The sequence below is a fragment of the Pithys albifrons genome, chromosome Z, assembly GCF_047495875.1.
Source record: "Pithys albifrons albifrons isolate INPA30051 chromosome Z, PitAlb_v1, whole genome shotgun sequence".
Taxonomy (NCBI): domain Eukaryota; kingdom Metazoa; phylum Chordata; class Aves; order Passeriformes; family Thamnophilidae; genus Pithys; species Pithys albifrons.
The window spans coordinates 24,713,085-24,733,310 of NC_092497.1; the positions used below are offsets into that span (position 1 = coordinate 24,713,085).

Sequence of the window (20,226 nt, forward strand, 5' to 3'; positions counted from 1 at the left end):
TAAACTGACACTTTTAGAGAAAGAAATCACTTGCACATTAAGAATAGTTAAATTAAAATTCTTGCTAAAATCTGACTCATAATATCTTATTACTAGGAGCTTTCTGAGATTTGTACTTATGGATGAGAGTTTGTCCCATGGTCCATTAATCTTTAGCTAATGTTTCCTGGCATGTGGACAAAAAAGTTACTGTCTTTTATCACTAACAGAAAGGAGCAGGGAATCCAGTAATTTCCACACCCCAGAAAAGGATTACAGCTTACAGAACTATCTTTTCCTAAAGCACTAATCCTGTACCTCACAAAGATCAGAAAAATAATCTACATTTTTCATGTATCTCAAAATAGCCAATCTATAGCAATATTCACTTTGTTACAGGATACTACCATGTTGTGTGGCTTGGAGCAGGGTAGAAAGCCTGCTCCATCATTTTTTATAATTGCCAGGACATATATGGGCTGGGGGCTTGCATTTGGAAAGCTAGTTTATTTTGCATGAATCGTTAGTCTTTAGACAGTAATTTGACCTTTTCATTTCTGGCATCCCAGGATAGTTTCTCTGCAATTTCCAAGCTACATGATAATTCTGTAACAGGAGATTGTTATCCCAGAAGCCCCATAGCCTTTGAGACTGGTAACACACTTGTGTGGAAGAGAAAGTACCATGGCTCACTTAAGGACAAGTCTTGCAGCACAAGAACAGTATTAGAGGACCCAGGATCTCCAACACTCTCTGAATAAAATTTAAGACTTCTGACTGTAAGAGCTAGTTAGTTCTGCAGATTCACCGGAGGTGTTTTATACATCCAGAAAGGACCATTATAGACCTGCGCGTCAAATGCACAACCCTAAGCCTACCTCATTGTCGTGGCTTCACCCCAGCCAGCAGCCAAGTACTACAAACCCCTCACTGCTTTTCAGCAGTAAACATTTATCACAGCCTCTGCAATTTGAGTGCCTGTCTGCTCATTAAAAAAATCCCAAACAGCAACAAATGAAAACAGTCCACAACCCAGAAAAATTCTACTTTGGATAATTTTCAAAAATTGCTTTTTTGTTGTTTTATTATATTTTATTTTGTCATACAGTAAAATAGCTAAATAAAATTTCTTATTCCTCAGTGAATAATTATTCTAGGTAAATTATCAACCTCTCTTTTCACCTCCTCCTTATAAAACTAATCAGAACCATTTTAATAGCATGTCACGTTTTCATTCTGGGCATCATCTCTGCAATTCTCTCTGAGAATTCCTGTAACAAATGCAAATCATCCAGCAGTGTCAGAGTGTTATAGCTGAGCTAGCAGGATTTAGCTATCTTAAAAAAAAAAAAAAAAAAAAAAGGTAAGTAACTCATTGCCAGCCTAGATACAGAAAACCTTTCCTAACTAGAATCATTAAAACTACAACATGAAAGCCATTTTTACTTACATTTAGAAAAACAAAGTCATCTACTTCATCTGCTTCTTTTACTGTTGTCTCCAAAGTTTCCTTTGCTGAATCAACAGTTTGCTGAAAATTCAGCATCTGCTCATATAGGTACTCCATTTTCATCTTCTTCACTTCCTCAAAGTTCTCTGATTTCTCATCATATTGTGCTACCACTTTCTTAAGCATCTCTTCATTCTGCTTTTCCAATAAGTCTGCATATTTCTTGCAGTTTTCCTTCAAAATAAAAACAGATGTAAATTGATCTGCAGAATAAAATCATAACATTTAATGAATACCAAGAAATTCTAAATTACCCATATATAAGCCATCCACCAAATTAATTCTGGCATACTGACAGTAAGATAACTTTCTGTAAGCAAATTCCTCTGTGAGAAACATTGTCAGAGAAATATAGAAAAAAAGACTGCTTTTTTTTACTGTTAGTGTTTAAAATTAAGCTTTGATATTTAAGCACTTAGAGAGGAAGTCTGACTATGAAATAGCTAAAAATTTGTACTTACAACTGACATTAATACAATTCTCAAGTCTTAAGAACTTGGACAATCAGAACTAACACTGGGCAACTACTTTAGATGCTGCACATGGGATTCTAAACAAAGACACAGTGTGAGCTTCTTATAGGCATAAACAAAATTAAGGGAACTTTTTCCTTCAGTGCTTGACAGTTACATATTTCACTTTGCAATGATGTGCAAAAAAGCAATCTTTTTCTTCCTCTAAAGTTAACACCTTCCAGGAGAAGAAGTCAATTTGAGGACTGGAGAAACAGCTCATTTTAGTGGAAGCAATGATGCTACAAAACAAGGCAAACATATCTTAGAAATAATCTTGTAGAGAGAAAAAATGTGTGCTAGAACACTGGACTTACCTCAACTGAGTTAAATCGCAATTCAATATCACTCACAAACTCTTCAATCTTTATTGACTTCTCTTCAAGTGCTCTCAGCAATTCACTTAATTGATCCTGAAATTTCAAATGTTTCAGTAATTTAGGCAGGTTATTTCATAAAGTTTTTACACAGAACTTATTTTAAGTGAATATTTTCCTTTTTCCATGAGCTGCCATTGGGATGATTGCTAAATAAGTTCAAGTATCACCCTCACTACAAAGACAAGCACAGAAAAAGCAACTGGAACAGTCACAGAACTGTTTCTAAACCCAAAAAATTTGGCTTAGTTTGACAAGATGCTAAGAGTCTATAAAAGCTGTTGAACATTACAAATTCCAATGCACCTTTGCCAGAGACTGAGGGTACTCAGAGCCTCATAAGGGTCCTTGAGACATCACAGGAACAAGCCCATAAAAAGGAAGATAACAAAGGTAATTTGTAAAGGTGATCGATTATGTAGTGTCATTTTTTTAAAAAATTAGAATTTTAAAGATATTTCCTATAAACAGGAATATATAAAAACCACTGGTTGAATTAGACATGGAAATGAAACCAGTCCAAGGAACAACAGGCATCAGAGACAACTCAGAACTTTTCTTAGTCCTTTCTGACCTTTTATGAAAGCCAGCTATCCATTTGCGCAGGTGCAATTAATAATTTATACCTAATTAACAACAACACATAATTTATAAAAATGCTTAGTTTAATTAGATGGCATAAATCTAAAAGGAAGGTTAGCTTCCTTTTGTAACAGCTTCTTGTTACGTCAAAATGTTACAACTAGGTCTGTCAAAAACAAGCATATGACTTCTCATTAATTATAAATGTCACATTGGACAGTACAATTGAAAGCTCACTTTATAAATATTTAGGGCCAATCACTAAGATTCAGAGACAAACTTCTGTTTGTCAAGATAACCTATAAAATCTGACAGATGCCATCCATAGCTCATTGCACTTGCTGTGCTGTGTTATTACAGTTTTTCATGCAACAAGCATTTTGCTATCTTAATGTTTTCTCAGTAATTATCCAGAAGTAACAAGAAACATACAAATGCACTCTCAGAGTAACCTAAGCCATCAGGGTTAGAAATTATGTGAAGCCAAGCCTGTGTTGTGGCCAGATTTAATATTGGCTTCACATCCATGCTCCACAGCCAGGGAGTGGTATCATGGGATGTTTATTTGCAGCTTGCAACTTGACTCGCTGTAATGTGGGTACATTTGAGGGATGACAGGGGTCTGACTTTATTAGCAACTTACTAGTGGATAATAATCGCTGTTAAGTCAAGCATGAATGGCCATACCTAAAAATCAGCTCTAATGTCATACATCTGGACACCATGGAGATAGTTTGTAAATCCTGATATTTGAAACTGTCTCATTGACTCTTCCTACTTTTAATTTCTCTATTTATGCAGATGATTTATAATAAAGATAACATAAATACCATCAATACAAGCCTTTCTGGAATTTCAGTGAAATGACACAAAATCTGCATTTCTGTCAGATGAACATGTGCCATGAGACTTCACCCTTCAGAGGGGTGAGAGTAAATAGCTGGAACATCTATACACTTGTACATGAACAAGTCTGACATGGGAGAAGTGAGGTGTCATGTGCATGCTTTTTTCACAAGCAGAGCTGCAATGTAATGAACAACAGCTTCCACAGAGCTGAAAGCATTTTCACTAATATCGATAGCAAAAGATGAGGTTACTGAAGTGCAGGGCATTTTATCTGTCTTTTAGAGTGGTATAGCTTACAGATAGTGGCAAGAAGTAGGACCTGAACACTTTCAGGGATGGGGCACCCACAACTTCTCTGGACATCCTGCTGCAGTGTCTCACCACTTTTACAGTGAAGAATTTCTTCTTAATGTCTAATCTAAACCCACCCTCTTTTAGTTTAAAGCCATTGCCTCTTGTTCCGTCACTACATGCAAAAAGTCCCTCTCCAGTTTATGCCCATCTTGCAGATAAAGGTGAACTGGACAAAAAATAAGCTGGCATTTCAGCAAAACTGTGCAGTGTAAACTGTATAATTTGACTAACATCTCCAAACAACCAACACATCTAAGTGGGACGGGGAACACTTTATGATGATACTGGTCTCCACATATGGAGGTTTCTGTGCCTTCTCAAGTGAAGTGAACTGCTGTTACTTGAGTTTTCTTTTAATAGAAAAATCATTCTTCTCATTTCTCCCCACACATACCCAAAGTAAACCAGACTTACACAGGTGAACAGGCTGAAAGATGGAAATTCTGGTAATAGCTACATTTAAACAAGGCCATTTAAACTTCTGAACAAATAAGAATACCATCTTAGCAAGCCTAGGACTCCAGAGAATACCTTAATAAGATAGTTTCCCTTCAACATCTCTAAAAGGTGTTTAGTAAGGGTTGTTACTTTACAGATACTACAACTTAGCTTCTGGACTGCTCTCTGAAGCCTCTCCACTTAACAACACAAGTGGACTGGAAAAATTAGCCATGGGAGCTCTTTTTCTTACCCAAATTAAATCTTACCTTCATCTTAGTTGCAGCATCATCTAGTGTTGTGACTTCGTGGTCTTTATGCTCTCCAAAAAGCTTGTCAATAGCAGATATTGGGCATTTGCAGTGGTAACAATATGTGTCTACTTGTCCTTTCTTCATTTCTCTTTGTGGGCTCTCAACTTGAGGAATGTTTGTTGCCAATTTTTCAGGATACATCACCACAAAGCCTGAATCTTCAAGCTCAACAGGGGTTCTTTGTTCTGGCTCATTAACAAACTCATAACTATCAACAGCATGCTCAAAAGAGTCTCTGTCTTCAAATAATAGCTCCTCATGTGTAAACTGAGATGAAATTTCATCTTGCAAGAGTTCTTCTTGTGTAATCACGTCATAGTCCATTGACTCGGCAAGATCTTCATAAACATCAGGATGCTGCTCCTCTCTTTGGAAGTCTGGATTCTCTGTTTGCTGAATGGTAGGGACACAGGAAAGATGTTCCTGAGTATACTGATCATCTACACTGTCTTCAACAGGAACTCTGACATATGGAATGTATTTTTCCATTTGAGAAACTGTTGCTATAGCGTGCTGTTCTTCTTGCTTTTCTTTCTGCTTACTACCAGCTTCTTCATATGCAGCTCCCTGATAATCCACTGGTTGACTATATGCTTGTTGTCTTGAATGCTCTGGTAACTCCTCAGTTGTTTCTATAGGTACATTTTCTTCTTCTGTTTGTGGAGTGGTATCAGTTCTTGCAGTTGAAAGAGTTGTTCTGCTTCCAAAAGGAATGGCATGCATTGGTTTACAAATTGTTGCTTGAATGTCACTGTCAACCTGGATTTTGTCTTTCTCCACAACACCCATTTCTGGCAGAACCTCAGTTTTGAGATGCTGAACAGCATCAGATCCCTCCTGCTTGTTCTCAGAACTCCAAACCAAAATTCCTCCACTAAAGGACTCATCCTCTGGCATCTGATCTTTTTGAAGCCCTATGACCTTACTTGGAATTTCATCTTTAAGAATATATTTTTCAAAATATATTCCAGTTCCATCATCTGTGTCTGAATTCCTGCTAGAGAAAGATGCATTAGAATTACCACTTTCCTCATCAGAGGGAGTCTCATCCTTTGTCTTTTCTCCTACTGCTTCTGCATAGAGGTCTTTGTATAAAAAAGATAGAGCAGGTGGCTCCTCTAGAAGTTCTGGATTAATTGCAGCAACAGTGGTAGGGAATAAGAGAGATCGTTCTAGCACTCCTTCTTCTGAATCAAAGAGTGGGGTCCCTGGTGACTTTCGTTCATCTTCTACATTTGTAATGCTTTTACTGCTAGAATCAAGTGATTTCTGCAGAGGTAAAGGTTTAGAAGCATCTGCATAGGACTGCATTTTGTTTTCTCCTTTCATGGTACCATAAAAGACTTCGTCCAGATCCTCAAGTAAGGAAAACTCTTCCAAAGTATCTACTTCAGTGCTTTCTTTAAAAGACTTGTCTTCTTCTATAGGTTCATTGGGATCTTCTGTCACAGGAGACAATGACATCGGTCTTTCAAAATGTGGCTTAACTGGGGATTTGTCATCTATCAATGTATATTTTTCAAAATAATCCATATCAGCAGTACCATTATTAGGATCCAGTACTGCAAAATTATTGTTCTCTGGCAAAAGGAGATTTTCTTGTTGTGTTTCTCCAGTTTCCTCAACATCATCCTTTTGGGCCAATTCTGTTAGTTCATGGTTTGCAGTCTTTCCCCACACTGAGCCTTCTGAAACTTCTGAGGTTCTTTCAGAAGCTAGAGCTCTTTGACCATCATCAGCTGCTTTTCTTTGAAATGAAGGATTTGTTTCCAAGTATTCTAATTTATCTGGCATGTGTTTACTTTCTTCTTGGTCAACAGAAGAAATATGGGTAGGAGCATGAATATTGAGTATTTCATAACCTTCTGAAATTATATTAAATAGATCCTTTTGTTCAGTAGTCTCTGGAACATGCTGACTGTCTTCTACAGCACTTGCATGTACCACTTCTTCCTCTTCTCCTCTCACATAATGTTCAGGCACTTTGGATACTTCGCCTACCTCCAGATGTTGAATTGCTTCAATTTTTGTAGGGTTTACAGTACTAGTTTCATGTTCCAGAACATTATCCAGACCTTGATTATCTCGTATCAGAGATGGTAAATCATACCTTTGTGTTCCGGAAGTAGTGTCTGAGGACTTCTGAGAAAATTCGTTTGACACTGATTCAGAAACTGTAACTGTACGTCCCTTTTCCTCTATAGTCTCATGAACTGTAAGTTCTGTGCAACTTCCAGCTGGCAATTGTTTTGATCCAAAATCAGAAGCTTCATTTGGAAAAAACTGAATTCCTTGCCTGACTACATCATCAGGCCTTATTGTACTAATTGAGCAAGCTTTCACCTCTTCTACCAGCCAGCTAGCTAACCCAAAAGACGGAATATCTGGGTTATGCTTTTCATTGGAGCTAGAGCTAGCAGACTTAATCTCTGCTGAAGAAAGGCTGTCCCATTCACCAGAATAATGATGGGTTTTTTGCGTCACAGTTTCATGAACAAGATCTGATGAAGTATCTCCCAGATGTTCCAAGGTATTCTTTTGGTCTTCAAAACACTGTTGCGCTTCATGTCTATGCTTTCCTTCAATATAAATGCCTGAGGCTGTGTTAGATTGCTTTCCAAGCAAGCCTGCTACATTGAATAAAGATGATGGAATACTTTTTTTCTCTTCATCATCAGTGAAAGCCACTGATACTGACTTGCCAGGTTCTGACTTTCCAGATAATGTATGAAAAGGTACAAATGACTCTGATCCTGCTTTCTGGTCTGCTACAGCAGTCACCTTTGACTCTGTAGTCCCTGACTGTGGTACTGTCTGCACATCATGTTGCATTTCTTGCTCATCTTGCTCAGCAGTGAATTTAAGGGGACTTCTTAGCTGCTCTGGTGACAAATACTTTGTGTCCAGTAAACAAGATTCTGGCTTGTCTTGATCTTTTGCGCTTACTCGAGACATGTTTTCCAATGGTTCTCTCTTCAAGCTTGCTGTTTCAGGTGAACTGAGCTGATTTTTTTGCCATTGTTTTTCATCATGTGGCAGAATGACACGTTTACACTCTGATTGTACGGACTGGGTAATAAGTGGCTCTGTACTTTGCTTCTCTGTACTTTGCTTCTCTTGTTCAGCCAGGGACCACATGGGAACCAAATATTCAGAGTCTGGTTTAGAATAAGGTGGTATTTCTTGCTGAGATGTTTCATCACCTGAATAAAATGGAACTGAAGGTTCAGACTCCAGTTTTGAAGGTACAGTCAAGTAATCCTGACTTTCTAGTGCTTCTACTTTCTCTGTAGAATGTGATAAATTTGATTGTTCAGCTTGTAATTGTGTAGCTGTATGGAAGTGATGTGGAGTCTGTTCTCTCTCACCTTCAGGTAAAATTTCATGTTCAGCCCCTGCCTTTGCAGCCATAGACAAATGTAAAAGACTTTTTGTATTGTTGTCTTTTCTTGGAAAAAAGGACTGTGATTCAGGCTGGGCTGTTTCTGAGTGCTCTGTTTTACAGCAGGAGTAAGATAAATCTAAATGTTTGGATGACAGACCTGCTGTTACAGGTGAGGACTTTGGACTTCCTTCTGGGTTTGTTTCAGAGACAGCATGTGAAACGCCCAAAGGTATAGGCACTGTTTTTTCAGTAAGAGATGAATATGGTTGAGTTTTTTGTCTCTCTGTTTCCTCAGTGGAAAATGATAAATCTTGTTCAGTTTCCAAATGAGCAGTTGGAGATGAAGTAGCCCCAATGTCTCGCTTCTCGGAATGTCCTTCTCTCAGGGGGGCCACTTCACGCTTTTCTGCTTTGTCAGTAGGACTTAATAAATCTGATAGTTTGAAGTCTGGGTGTGCAGTTCCCAGCTCCTCAGTCCTGACAAAGGTATGAGATACAGGAGGTGTTTCTGTTTGCTCTGTTACAACATCAGAGTACTGCAAATTAGTACACGGCAGTTCAGGTTGGGTCGCATCCCTTTGCTCTATTACAGCCCTGAAATATGGTATCTCTGGATGCTCCAGCCAGGCAGTCTGTAGTTGCCCTGACTCACCATGTGAGTGTGATAAAGCTGGTGGCTTCATTCCACAGGTCTCTGCTTTTCCAAGAGAGTATGACAAATCTGGATGTTTTGACTTCAGTTGTTCTGGTTGCAACTTCTCTGATTTTCCTGTGGAACATGAATGATTGGAAGGCATGAACTCTGCTTGTGCAGTGTCCTGATTTTCTGTTTTGCCAGAGGAATAAAAGTCTGGAAATTCCCCTTCCAGTGGGGACATATTTGGTTGCTCTTCTGTGTCATGAGGACTTGAAAACATTGTTTGTTCCAATTTTAGTTGTACTGCTTCCTCTGTGTGTAATGCATAGCTTCGCCTCTCCTGCTTGACCTCCAGTTGTGCACTTTGTTTCTCTTCACTAACAGAAGAGGGCAAATCCATGTGCTGTACTTTGCCCATGGCATCCAAGACACCTGGATGATCAAACTCTGGTAGGGCAGCCCACGATGGCTCTGTTTTGACAAAAGAACACAATGAACTCTGTTGTTTTGACTCTGTCTGTGATGCTTTATGAGGTTCTGCTGTGTCAACAGAGAAGGGCAAATCTGCATATTCTGATTTTGCTTGGAAATTTTGCAGTCCTTCTGTTTTCTCCATAGAGCATTGCAACTCAGGAAGTTCTGCCTGCATTCCTGCATCTACCCATTGCTCTTCTTTGCTGAGAGATAATGAAAAATCACCTGCCTGTTTCTGATCTTGTTGAATCTTTTCTTGCTGTACTATGCCAGTGGAATGAAATAAATGTGGATATTCCAAATCCTCTTCGGCAATTTGAGTTTTCTGTGTTTCACCAATTGAACATGATAAATCCATTGCTTCTGCCTCTGGCTGTATGGTTTCATGGTGTTCTAATCTGTCAAACAATAAATCTGAATGGTTTGATTTTGCATTTAAAGTTTCTTGTTCTGTCTCATTAACAGAATGAGATAACTCTAAATGTCTCAATTCTGTCTTTGTTTTTTTGCTTTGTGCAACTTCTTTGAAAGAATGCATAAAGTGTGGCTTTTCCTCGTGAGCAGTCTGTCCTTGCTCTATTTGGCCAGGCCAAGATGATAGAACTGGTTTTCCTGATAGCAGTTGTGTAGTTTCTTGAGGATTTGCTTTATCAATAGAATATGATAAATCAGGATCATTTAGCTCTGTTTTTGCCATTTGTATTTGCTCCACTTTTCCATTGTGAGATGATGAAACAAGAGCTCCCTGTTTCTCTCTTGGAGCTTGAGGATGCTCTGCTTTTCTGATGGACTGTCCCTCATTAGGGCACTCCTTGGCTGTGTGCTCCATCACTTCTTGTCCCACATTAGCAGCTATGGGTGCCAAGTCTGTATGGCCCAGCTTCAGCTGTGCAGGTGGAAGTTGCTCCATTTTATCTTGACTATACAACACACCTGGCTCTTCCAACCCCAACTGGATTGTTTCCTGCATTTTTTCAAGGGAGCATGGGAGATCAGGGTGTTCAGGTTTCAGCTGTGCTGTTTGCAGCCCTTCTACTTTGAAAACAGAGTATGGCAAGTCAGGATGCCCCTGCTCTGATTCTACCATTTCTGGTCCTGCTGTACCCACAGAAGGGGATGCATGTGAAATTCCCACTTCTGGCTGAACCATTTTCTGTTCCACTTTTCCAAAGGGGTAAGTTTGCTCAGTTTCTTGTTGTACTCTTTGTTGCACCTCTGTGTTGTCCAAAGGTACCACATCAGTGTGCTCTGCCTCTGGTGGTTTCACTTTGTCATCCAGTCTATAAATGGAAAATGATAAATCTGGTTGTTCCAAGCTCCCCTGGGCACATTTGAAATGCTCCATTTTACCAGGAGAATGTGATAACTTTTCTTTCTCTAACTGCTTCTTTGTTGCTTGCTGTTGATTTTCTCTGCCAACAGAAAGTTTTCTGTGTTTCTGATCCAATGGTGCTACTTGCTGGTCTGTCTTATCAGTGGAATGTGACAAATCAGGATGCTTCATTTCCCATGATGTAATTACTGGATGTTTTAACTCTACTTCTGCAGTTGCTGGAGAAGCTCTTTTTCTAGCAATTTTAGGCATTTCTTGATGTTTAGACTCAAACTTTTGAGTTGCTTGGTCTTTGTCTTTACCAGAGGAAAATGATAAATCTGAATATTTTGAATCCAATTGTGAAGTTTCTTGCTGGTTTCTTTGGACATCAGAACATGGCAGATTTGGGTATTGAGATTCTACTTCCATGCTTTCATCTTGTGCTGCTTCACCCAGGGTTCCTGGTGAATCCAAATATTCTGGTTGTTTCCATATTTCTCCCATGGAGTATAAGAGCTCTGGATGTTCTGACTCCTGCTCCACAATGCTGCCTGGTTTTGATTCACCACTGTCACATGAAAAATCTGGATGTTCCATCACTACTGCATGAGCTTTTTGTTCCTTTGAATGAAGCTGTAAGGTTGGATTTTCCAACCTTTTTTCTTGTTCAGCTTCACAAAAGGAATATGACAAATCTGGATATTCTGAACTTGTTTCCATTTCCAGTGGAGCTTTGTTCCCACTGGAAGATAGCAAAAATGTTTGCTCCAGCTCTGGATATACTGTTTCTTTTCCCTCTCTTTTGCCAGCAAAAAAGGGAAGAAATGGTTGCTCTGATTTATGTTGCATCATTTCCTCCTGTGTTTCTGTACTTATGTAAAATGTTTGTTCTGGATTTGCTGTCTCTGTTTGCATTTCGTCTTGCATTTGTTTGCTGAAAGAATATGGCAAGGATGGATGCATTAACCCTGGTTGAGCTATTTCTTGCTGTGCCAAATTAATTCGGTCTGTGTCCTGTGGCTCGTCTTTACCCCAGCTATCTGACAAATCTGAATACTCTGTTTCAATTAGCACAGCGTTTTGTTTGCCTGTTTCCTGTTGTTTCAGGTCTCTTTGTACTGTATCTTTTTGTTCCATTCTGCCAAAGGAATTTGATCCATCTGGCTTGGGTGCATTCAGTGGTGGTGTTTCCTGTTGTTGAGTACCAGCAGAGGCAAAGGATGAAAAAGACTGTTCCTGCTCCAATTGTGTCGTTTCCCAGGGCTTTACTCTGTCAGTCAAATGTGATCCCAGAGAACCTGATTCCGCTCCTTTTTGTTTTATTTCTCCAGTGACAAATGAGAAATCCTTGTTTTCTGAAACTATTTGTACCTTTTTCTGTTGCTCTGCTTCAATGATGAAACGTGATGGCTCTGGACCTTCTAAGTTTCTTTGTACAGCTTCTTGTGCTGTTTCTCCCTGGGAATATGGGGAATCTGTTTGTTCCAGCTTTGGTTGTAGTATTTGAAGCTGTTCTGTCTTGCCAGTGGAATATGTTATCTCTGGCTGTTTAGAGCTCAGCTGTGAGGTTTTGTGTTGCTGTTCTTTTCCAGTAGAATATGACCAAGTTGGATGCTCTGGCTGCAGTTGAGCAGTTTCTCCTTGAACTTCCTTGGCACTGGAACCCAGCTTACCTCTATGTTGTGAATCCTGCTGTACAGGCTGCAGTTCTTCACCTTTGTCACTAAAACATACATTAAGGGAATTGCCTGAATCTGCTTGTGACAATTCTTTCTGCTTTGTTTTATCCATGGGACATGGTAAATCTGGAAGTGCTATTTCTAGATACCCAGTTTGCTGTTCCTCAGCTATTTTGGAGTAATCAATTGTATCTGGATGAACCGGCTGGAATTCTGTAGCATTTTCTTTCTCTGCTTCCTCCATCAAACATGATAAATCTGAAGGTAACTGTGCAAGCTCTTTTTTTTCATGTTCTCCTTCTTCAGAGAAACAAGACTCTGGCTGTTTCAGTTCAAAATGATCACAAGTTTGGTTTTCTGTTTCTTGCCTGGAAGATAAAAACTCCTCATGTTCCATTTTCAGTTGTGTACTTTCTGATTCCCCCACCACTTCCTTGGTTAAAGAAAAGTCTGGATGACCCATTTCGAGCTGTGAACACTCAGATTCCACCATTTCTTCTCTGAAATAAGAGCAATCTGGATGTTCTGTCTCTAGCTGTATGCTTTCTGGTTCCTCCATTTCTTCCCTGGAAAAAGAAAAATCTGGATGCTCCATCTCCAGCTGTGCATTCTCTGAATTTTTTGTTTCTGCCTTGGAAAAAAATTCTTGATGGTCTGTTTCCAGTTGTGAACTCCCTGATTTCTCTGTTTCTTTTGTGGAAAAAAGCAACTCTGGATATTCTGTCTCCAGTACTGCACTCTCAGATTCCTCTGTTTCTTCTCTGGAATGTGAGAAATCTGGATGTTTTGTTTCCAGCTGTGCACTTTCTGGTTCCTCCATTTCTTCTCTGGAAAAAGAAAAGTCTGGATGCTCCATCTCTGCATCTTCCAATTCCTCTGCTTCTTCCTTGGAAAAAGAGAAGTCCAGATGCTCTGTCTCCATCTGTGTTGTTTCTGATTCCTCAGTTTCTTTGCTGGAATATGAGAAATCTGGGTGTTCCATCTCCATTTGTGCACTTTCTGCTTGTTTGGTTTTTTCAACAGAAAAATCAGAGTGATCAAAATCTACTGTTTTATTTATAGCTGAAGTTTTCTGAGTTTCTTCTGTTCCTGTATGAACAGGATATGAAATGCCAAAATATTTAGAATCTATATTTTCCGGAATTGGTGGATTTAGTTTAATTCCTTGCTCATCTGTTTCCTGAAGGGAGGAGGAAAAGTCTTGTTCAGACTTTGTTTGATTCTCCAGATGAACATTTTGAGTTTCTGAGAGTGGGGTCTTTTGACTTTCTTTGCTTTCAGCAGAATATATTAGACCTGAAGTCTCAAATTCTGACAGTGCAATTGTTGATGAGAGACACTTGGTTTCTTGCTGCTCTGTTTCACCTCCAGAATATGATAAAAGCATATGTTCAGACTCAGACTGTGCAGATTCTGATGACTGAGGAACAATATCTTCCTGTCCTGTTTCAGTTAGAGTCGAATATTTAGATTTAGCTGATGGAGCACTAGGTAAGCAAGTCTTCTGTTCTTCCCTCTCAGGATGTTCTGACATGGTTGCTGTAGGCAAAATATGCTGGGTACTTCTATCTAATTGATTAACAGAATCTGCTGAAACATACTGTGGTGTATAATTGGTCTGAAATTCCTGGTTCTTTGTTTCATTCAGATGATCTGATGCTGTCAGCAGGGATTGGTCTGCCTTCTCGTTTGCATTTTCAGCTGAGGGAAGGGGCACTTGTTTCTTACCAGGCTCTAATGACATGGAGGTTGTTGGCTCTGTTACTGATGTTTTGACCTCAGGTGGGTGACTTTGCTGCTTCCTGGCTTCTTCAAGAGGGCAGGACTTCAGTGACTGTCCTGAGATCTGATTTGGAGTCTCTAGAAGAGGTTGTCTGTCTTTTCTTTCTTCATGCTGAATAGTTGCTTCTTTCATTTTAATAGGTTCAATATTTTCAGATGAAACATCATCTTTCTTAGTAAGCTGTTTTTCAAGAGGTTGTGTTGAGGAAGAAAAGCTTTGATCTGTGTGTGCCATGAGTTGTTCTCTTTGCTTCCTTCTTCTCTCTGATGGTGTTTCAAGAATTCTGCTTCTTGCTCCCTGAAAAAGTTTCGGACGTGTTGCTTCTGAGTGTGAATTGAACTTCTGCAATCTTTCTTTTACTGATGTTTCCAGGCACTGTTCAGAGTCGCCTGAAACTGAGCTACTTCTCCGTACTTTGGTTTTCTCTGATGTTTCAGGGGGTGGCCCAGTCCCTCCAAAAATTGAGTTGAACAGCTGGATTCTTGCTTGTACTGGTCCTCCAAGGATTGGACCAACTTTTCTCAGTCTGCTCTCCCTAAATATTGATCTTATTGGAGCACGTTTTACTGGCTCTTCCATGATATTTTCTAGGTTTTCTTTGTTGTCCAACATTTCTTCATCTATGTCTTGTGCTTCCACCTGCTCAACATTCAACATGGAGGCCTGCACATCTCCTAGAACAGTACTTGGTTCTTGTCTCTGCATTCTATAAGAGTCACGTTTTTTATTGCGCTGGCCTCCCTTCAGGCTTGTAGCCATCGGCATCCTGTTTGAAGATTTACGTGTCCTTTTCCGAACAATCTTACCTTCATCCATGATAAAGATAACTTTTCCTGGAGGAGAACCTACTGGTGAACTTTCCATACTGTAAAGATCAGAAGTTGTACTAGTTTCTGAGGTCCAGGGAGTAGAACATCTGCTTGAGCTGGTTTCCCATGTTATTCCACTGTCTTCACTTTGACATGTTACCATAGAAAAGGAGGGGTTAGTCATGATGCACTGAAGCTTGGGTTTCACATCTCCACTTTGGATAAGATCTTTTAAACTATATTAAAAAAGAACAAAAGAAAAAGTCTGTAAAAACACACAACAAATCAAACTATTGCAGTAAACCCTGAATTTTTTCATTACAGGAAAAATACCTTCTGGAGTTGTAAAAATACTGCACAAGCATAAATTTTAAAGTACAAGCATAAGAAAAGTCCTATTTCATCTGTCAAATATATTTTAGATGAATTTGTTTAAAACTGCATGTTGCAAGGTTAGTTCAATGAAGGGGAGGTGTTTAAATGCTCTTGGCAATGCAGGAAAAACACTATTTGATCTGACCTTGTTTTGCCAGTGTGAGATTGTTCTCCAGCATGTATTTATTTCACAGTGTAAATTAAACCTTGCATTAAACACTTAGAAGATACTGTCAGTGTTTTAAAAGCACCACACTTGCTTTCCATAAGTGCATGATTATAAAATGTTTAAAGGAGTACAGAGTTTATCCACTAGTTTGTTACTGTCTTCTCATATTTCATCCTCTAAGCACTCTATGTATTTAACAAAGTAATTTAGAATACATTCAACAGTAAAAATACACTGAGCCCTCCCCAAATGAAATAGCTGTGTTTCATAAAGTTAGCTTTAAACCTCCTGATATATAATCAATACACTATCATATGCTGCAATCAAATCTCTCATTAAAAAAAAAAAGACTAGAGAAATGTTTCTCTGGGAAGCTTTAGAAATGAAAGCAATCTTCAAAATAAGACTGTAAGGACTACCAAAAGCAATTAAAAGATATAATGTGGGCTTGGGGGCAGGTAGGGGTTAAGTATTTTTAGGGTTGCAATATTTACTCCAAAATAAAGCATAGAAAAGGTAAGCAAAACAGTCAACCGCAATATTTCTTGAGTAGACAGTAGTTAATTTATGGAAATCACATTTGTAGCTGACGGAAAGAAAGGCAGAGTATCTGCTGGACAAAGCGTAGCCTCCAGTAGTGAAGAGGTTGAGAAGTCTCTGTCACTCCCAAGGAAGAATGCACACCTATTGGAACAAAATGCCCTGCTTCCACTGAACAGAGAGAAGGGTCACCTTCTAGTTGATTTGCATAAAGCACTCAAGCTAGAGTGAAGAAATCTAGCTCCTACCCATGGGAACAGAGAAGCTGAACCCATCTGACCAGCTGTCAAAGGCTGTAACCCAACACCGCACAGGGGCCAGAGATCCTTGCAGGCTACAGAGGGACACCCCCAAGGAGAAGCCAGCTTTGCTCCATAGAGTGCCAGGCACCAGGCAGAAGGTAAAGATCTTTGAAGGAGGAGAAGAAATCCTTTGAAGAGTCATAATTGCTCCATCAAACAAACTCTCTGAACTGTAAAGTTTCTGTGAAGGTCACTCAGCAAAACTGCTCACTACCTCATGGAAACAGAAGGGAAATCCTGCTACTGTGATGCTGCCCTTATCTTTTCATAAATTTGCTGGAAATGGTAACTAGTAGGACAACTTGGATCGAAGCCCACAGTACAAAGCAAGTCTGAGAGTGCAATACTAAATAATCACATTTTAGCCAACCCCCACCACTCCTTCCCCAAGCCCAGCCCTTAGAGAGTTGTAAACCCCAGGATGTACAGCTGATTTTCTGCCTTGGTGTAGTCCTCTGTAGCAAAGCTGCTCCATCAGGAAAAACTTAGACGATGGAGGAAGAAGCACAGCAAACACATCTATACTGATTTTTCTGTAGCTTTTCCTTTGCTGTTTCCATGTCTTGGTACTGGCTGTGGGATAGCAAAATAAAATTGAATTAAAAAAAAATTCAAACCCAATAGTACTAGGGAAGCTTTCTGTTACTCAAGTCCACAATAATGGATAGCAAATGTTTCTTTCCTTTTTTTTTTTTTAATTTTTCTTTATTTTTCAACATCTAAGTAACACTCATATTTTGAAACTCCACTGTTAAATAAAACTTCATTCAGAACACAGCAGCACTCCTACTATTAGTGAATAAGAATGGGTTGCCCTGGCCCTACCTATACAAAATGCTTGACTTATTCACATCATTATCCTATTTTCATGGTCACTAACTGGTCACAGTTCATATTCCTCTACAGTGTGATGAGACAGTGCTTTATACTTTAAAGACCAGAATGAAAGACACATAAACATTTACTTCCAACACAATGCCAAATGCTGCCCTAGTTTTGTGAACAATTTGTATGCTGTGCAACAGTAGCGGAAAGACCCTTCCCTCTAGTCAGAGGAAATGCCTGCCATTGCAAAAAGACGTTTGCAATGTTTCAGCTCCATACAGACAGGTATGAAGTCACCGACATCTAGGGACAAAAGCCAGTGCTATCTTTTTTCCATGTAGATATTTCACACCTAATCCTGTTGGCACATATGCTGTCAGTTTATTTCAGTGCTAGGACATTGACTTAAACCTTTTATAAGTCTTGGAGACACTGACAACCAGTTTTGTGCTTCCTGCCATAATAGCTCAAAACCAAATTTTTCTTATCACATTTCCCTGCTTGTCACAGCTCTCTGTTTCTCACTACAACTTCGGCAATGTGTTCACTGGGATTTCAGTTTTCTAGTCCAGCCTGTGAGGCTCGGGACATGTTCCCTTACGTATCATTCCGGGGAAGAGTTTTCACCTCCCCAGCTGCAGGAGCAGTCATGTTCAGACGCACTGTGAGTGGAGTGTGCATATCTTTGCACACCACCACTATCACAAGGAGACACAGTCAGCCCATGATCTTTCGAAAATCCTCCATAGTCTACCTTTATCCTCTTCAAATCAGACCTTGCCATTGCTGGTATCATCGACATTTATTGCTGTTTACTGCATAACAGCTTGCAAGCTGAAAACAACACAGATAAAATGACCAAGATGTCAGCCTAGGGCTACACTGACAAGATATCTCATTCTCTGAAGGCTCCTGCTTCAGGCACAGTGCAGGCATGGTGAAAACTGGTAGTGGCCAGCTTGCCTTTCCAGGAGAAAGGAAACCCTTATTTTTCTGTACTTTTGTTTTTATTCTGTACATTCCTGTAGTTTCTGCCTTTACCATGCTGCCCCTTTATCCCTAGAGCAATCAGTATGCTCAGCAAGGCCTCTGCCTACTGCTCTGCATTTCCTACAGTTGCAGTTCATCCACATCCTTCTTCGGACTAAGAGAATTACGAGCTACAGAAAGTCACCATTTTAAACTCAGCCTTTGACTTGACAACCTATTGATTTCCTTCAGTGTTAATGATGTCTATCCTGCCAACAGAGTGGCTCATGTATCTGTCCAAATTCAAATGGATAATTATCTAAAAACAGTAAGACAGTTGCTTGTCCAGCTACAAAGCTGATTTTTACTGTGAGTAGCTGGGAGACAGGACCTGGGCCTGGCTCATATATTTTGTTCCATCCTTGTTTTGGTTTGAACATTTTGGCAAAATACCAAGTATAAACCAAAGGACAAAAGCTTTCTCCCCACCCCACTGAGAAACAGGAGAAAAAAAACTTTTGGACACTTAAACTCAAACTTCACTAGTTATATATTTATACAGAAAAATTAAAAGACAACTACGATATAACACACACCTACGCAAGTTAGAAATAACAATAACTCCCCCCTCCCTACTGAACACAAATCCCACCATTCCAGCTACAAATCACTCAAAAGAACTAAATCCCCCGAGGGACAGACCTAAGCAGGGAGAAAAACTAAGAATGAACATTTTACTCTCCTAAGATACCATAGTAGCAAGCGGTGGTGGAGCCTGGTCCAGAAAAACAACACAATACATCTTTCCCAGACAAGCAGCCATGAGGAACAGCAAGAACTCTACTGTATTTATACTTGAGGAGATGTCAGAATATGTTATGGAATACCATTGGCCATTAGCAGTCAGTGTCAGCTGGCCTGACCCAGCTCGAGTCAGATGATAATCTGAGGCCTGCTCTGAAAATAAAGCCTGAATTTAGGCTTACACCTCCTTGAACCTAGGACAAAATCTCTGGGAAGTGACACAACCTGCCGCAGTCATGATCTCTTTTCCAGACACCAGGTCGTGGCATGTCCTAGCAGCATTGCCAGTTGCAAGATCAGATGGTGCTTAAGAAACTGCACCATCTCTGTGCCCCAGAGGTCTGCTGTGCTGCTGCATTCTGGATTCTCCACCATATGCATGTGGAGGGAGCATAGGAATCAAATACTTCAGTGTCAATGGAAGATTTCCTTCACACAGTTATTTAACTACTCAATGTTGAGAGCCAGTGCGGAACTTCTTGAAGTCTGAGTGGTATTTGTCCTAGTTCAGCAGGAGGGACCAGCTAACCCTGTGTGGGGGTGATCAAAGCTGTGCATTCTACCCCCTCTATTCATTCCCCAAGGTCAATGGGCCATTAGCAGCAGCTGCCCAGGGAGCCATTATCACCTTCACACCCAGCCTGAGGGGGGGCGCAGCTGCTAAGGGGCCATCAACAGTTCAATACCCCCTGGCTCCCAGAGTTAATCACGCATTGTGTGAGTCCCCGCCCAGGGGGAGGGACTGGGTGCTCCCTGAGGGTACATAAGTGGTGGGTAAGAAGACCTCGGGAACTTCTTGTCGGATCCAGAGGAGCAGCAGGACCTCAACAGGAGGAGATCACCGCTCTCGCCCAGACCACAGCCCTCGCCTGCACCAACCGGTTTTTCCTTTCCTTTTGCTCTGGACTTGGGGGAACCACAGGGGTCTCAGCACAAGGGCAAACAAACCTCCTTGAGTTTGTGCCCCAGGACACTGGGTTATACTGCTGGGGTTTTGTGAGTTGAAAGCAATTTCCCTTTTGTGTCAGTGTTGTTATTGTAAGATTATTATTAAATTTTAGCTCTGACTTATAATCTCTCTCGTGGTGAGTTCATTTCCCCTGCTGGTTTGCCTTTAAACCAGCCCATTTTTGGCGCCCAACGTGGGGCACGAGAGAGAAGTCAGAATTACAATTTCATTTTGTGTATTTGGATACAGCAACTCCCTGACTACCATGTTGCTTGATGTATTCATGTGGATGGTGT

The 20,226-nt window shown here is 40.1% G+C and overlaps 1 protein-coding gene across 1 annotated transcript in view; it reads right to left on the reverse strand.

Moving 5' to 3' along the window:
* Positions 1–20,226, reverse strand: part of CMYA5 (cardiomyopathy associated 5) — a 52,601-nt gene that overhangs the window by 22,343 nt on the left and 10,032 nt on the right. Inside the window, exons 2-4 of the mRNA XM_071580612.1 lie at positions 4,871–15,233; positions 2,319–2,414; positions 1,430–1,663 (exon numbers count right to left, since the gene is read on the reverse strand). Coding sequence (XP_071436713.1) covers positions 1,430–1,663; positions 2,319–2,414; positions 4,871–15,233 — 10,693 coding nt within the window. The remainder of the gene's footprint in view (positions 1–1,429; positions 1,664–2,318; positions 2,415–4,870; positions 15,234–20,226) is intronic.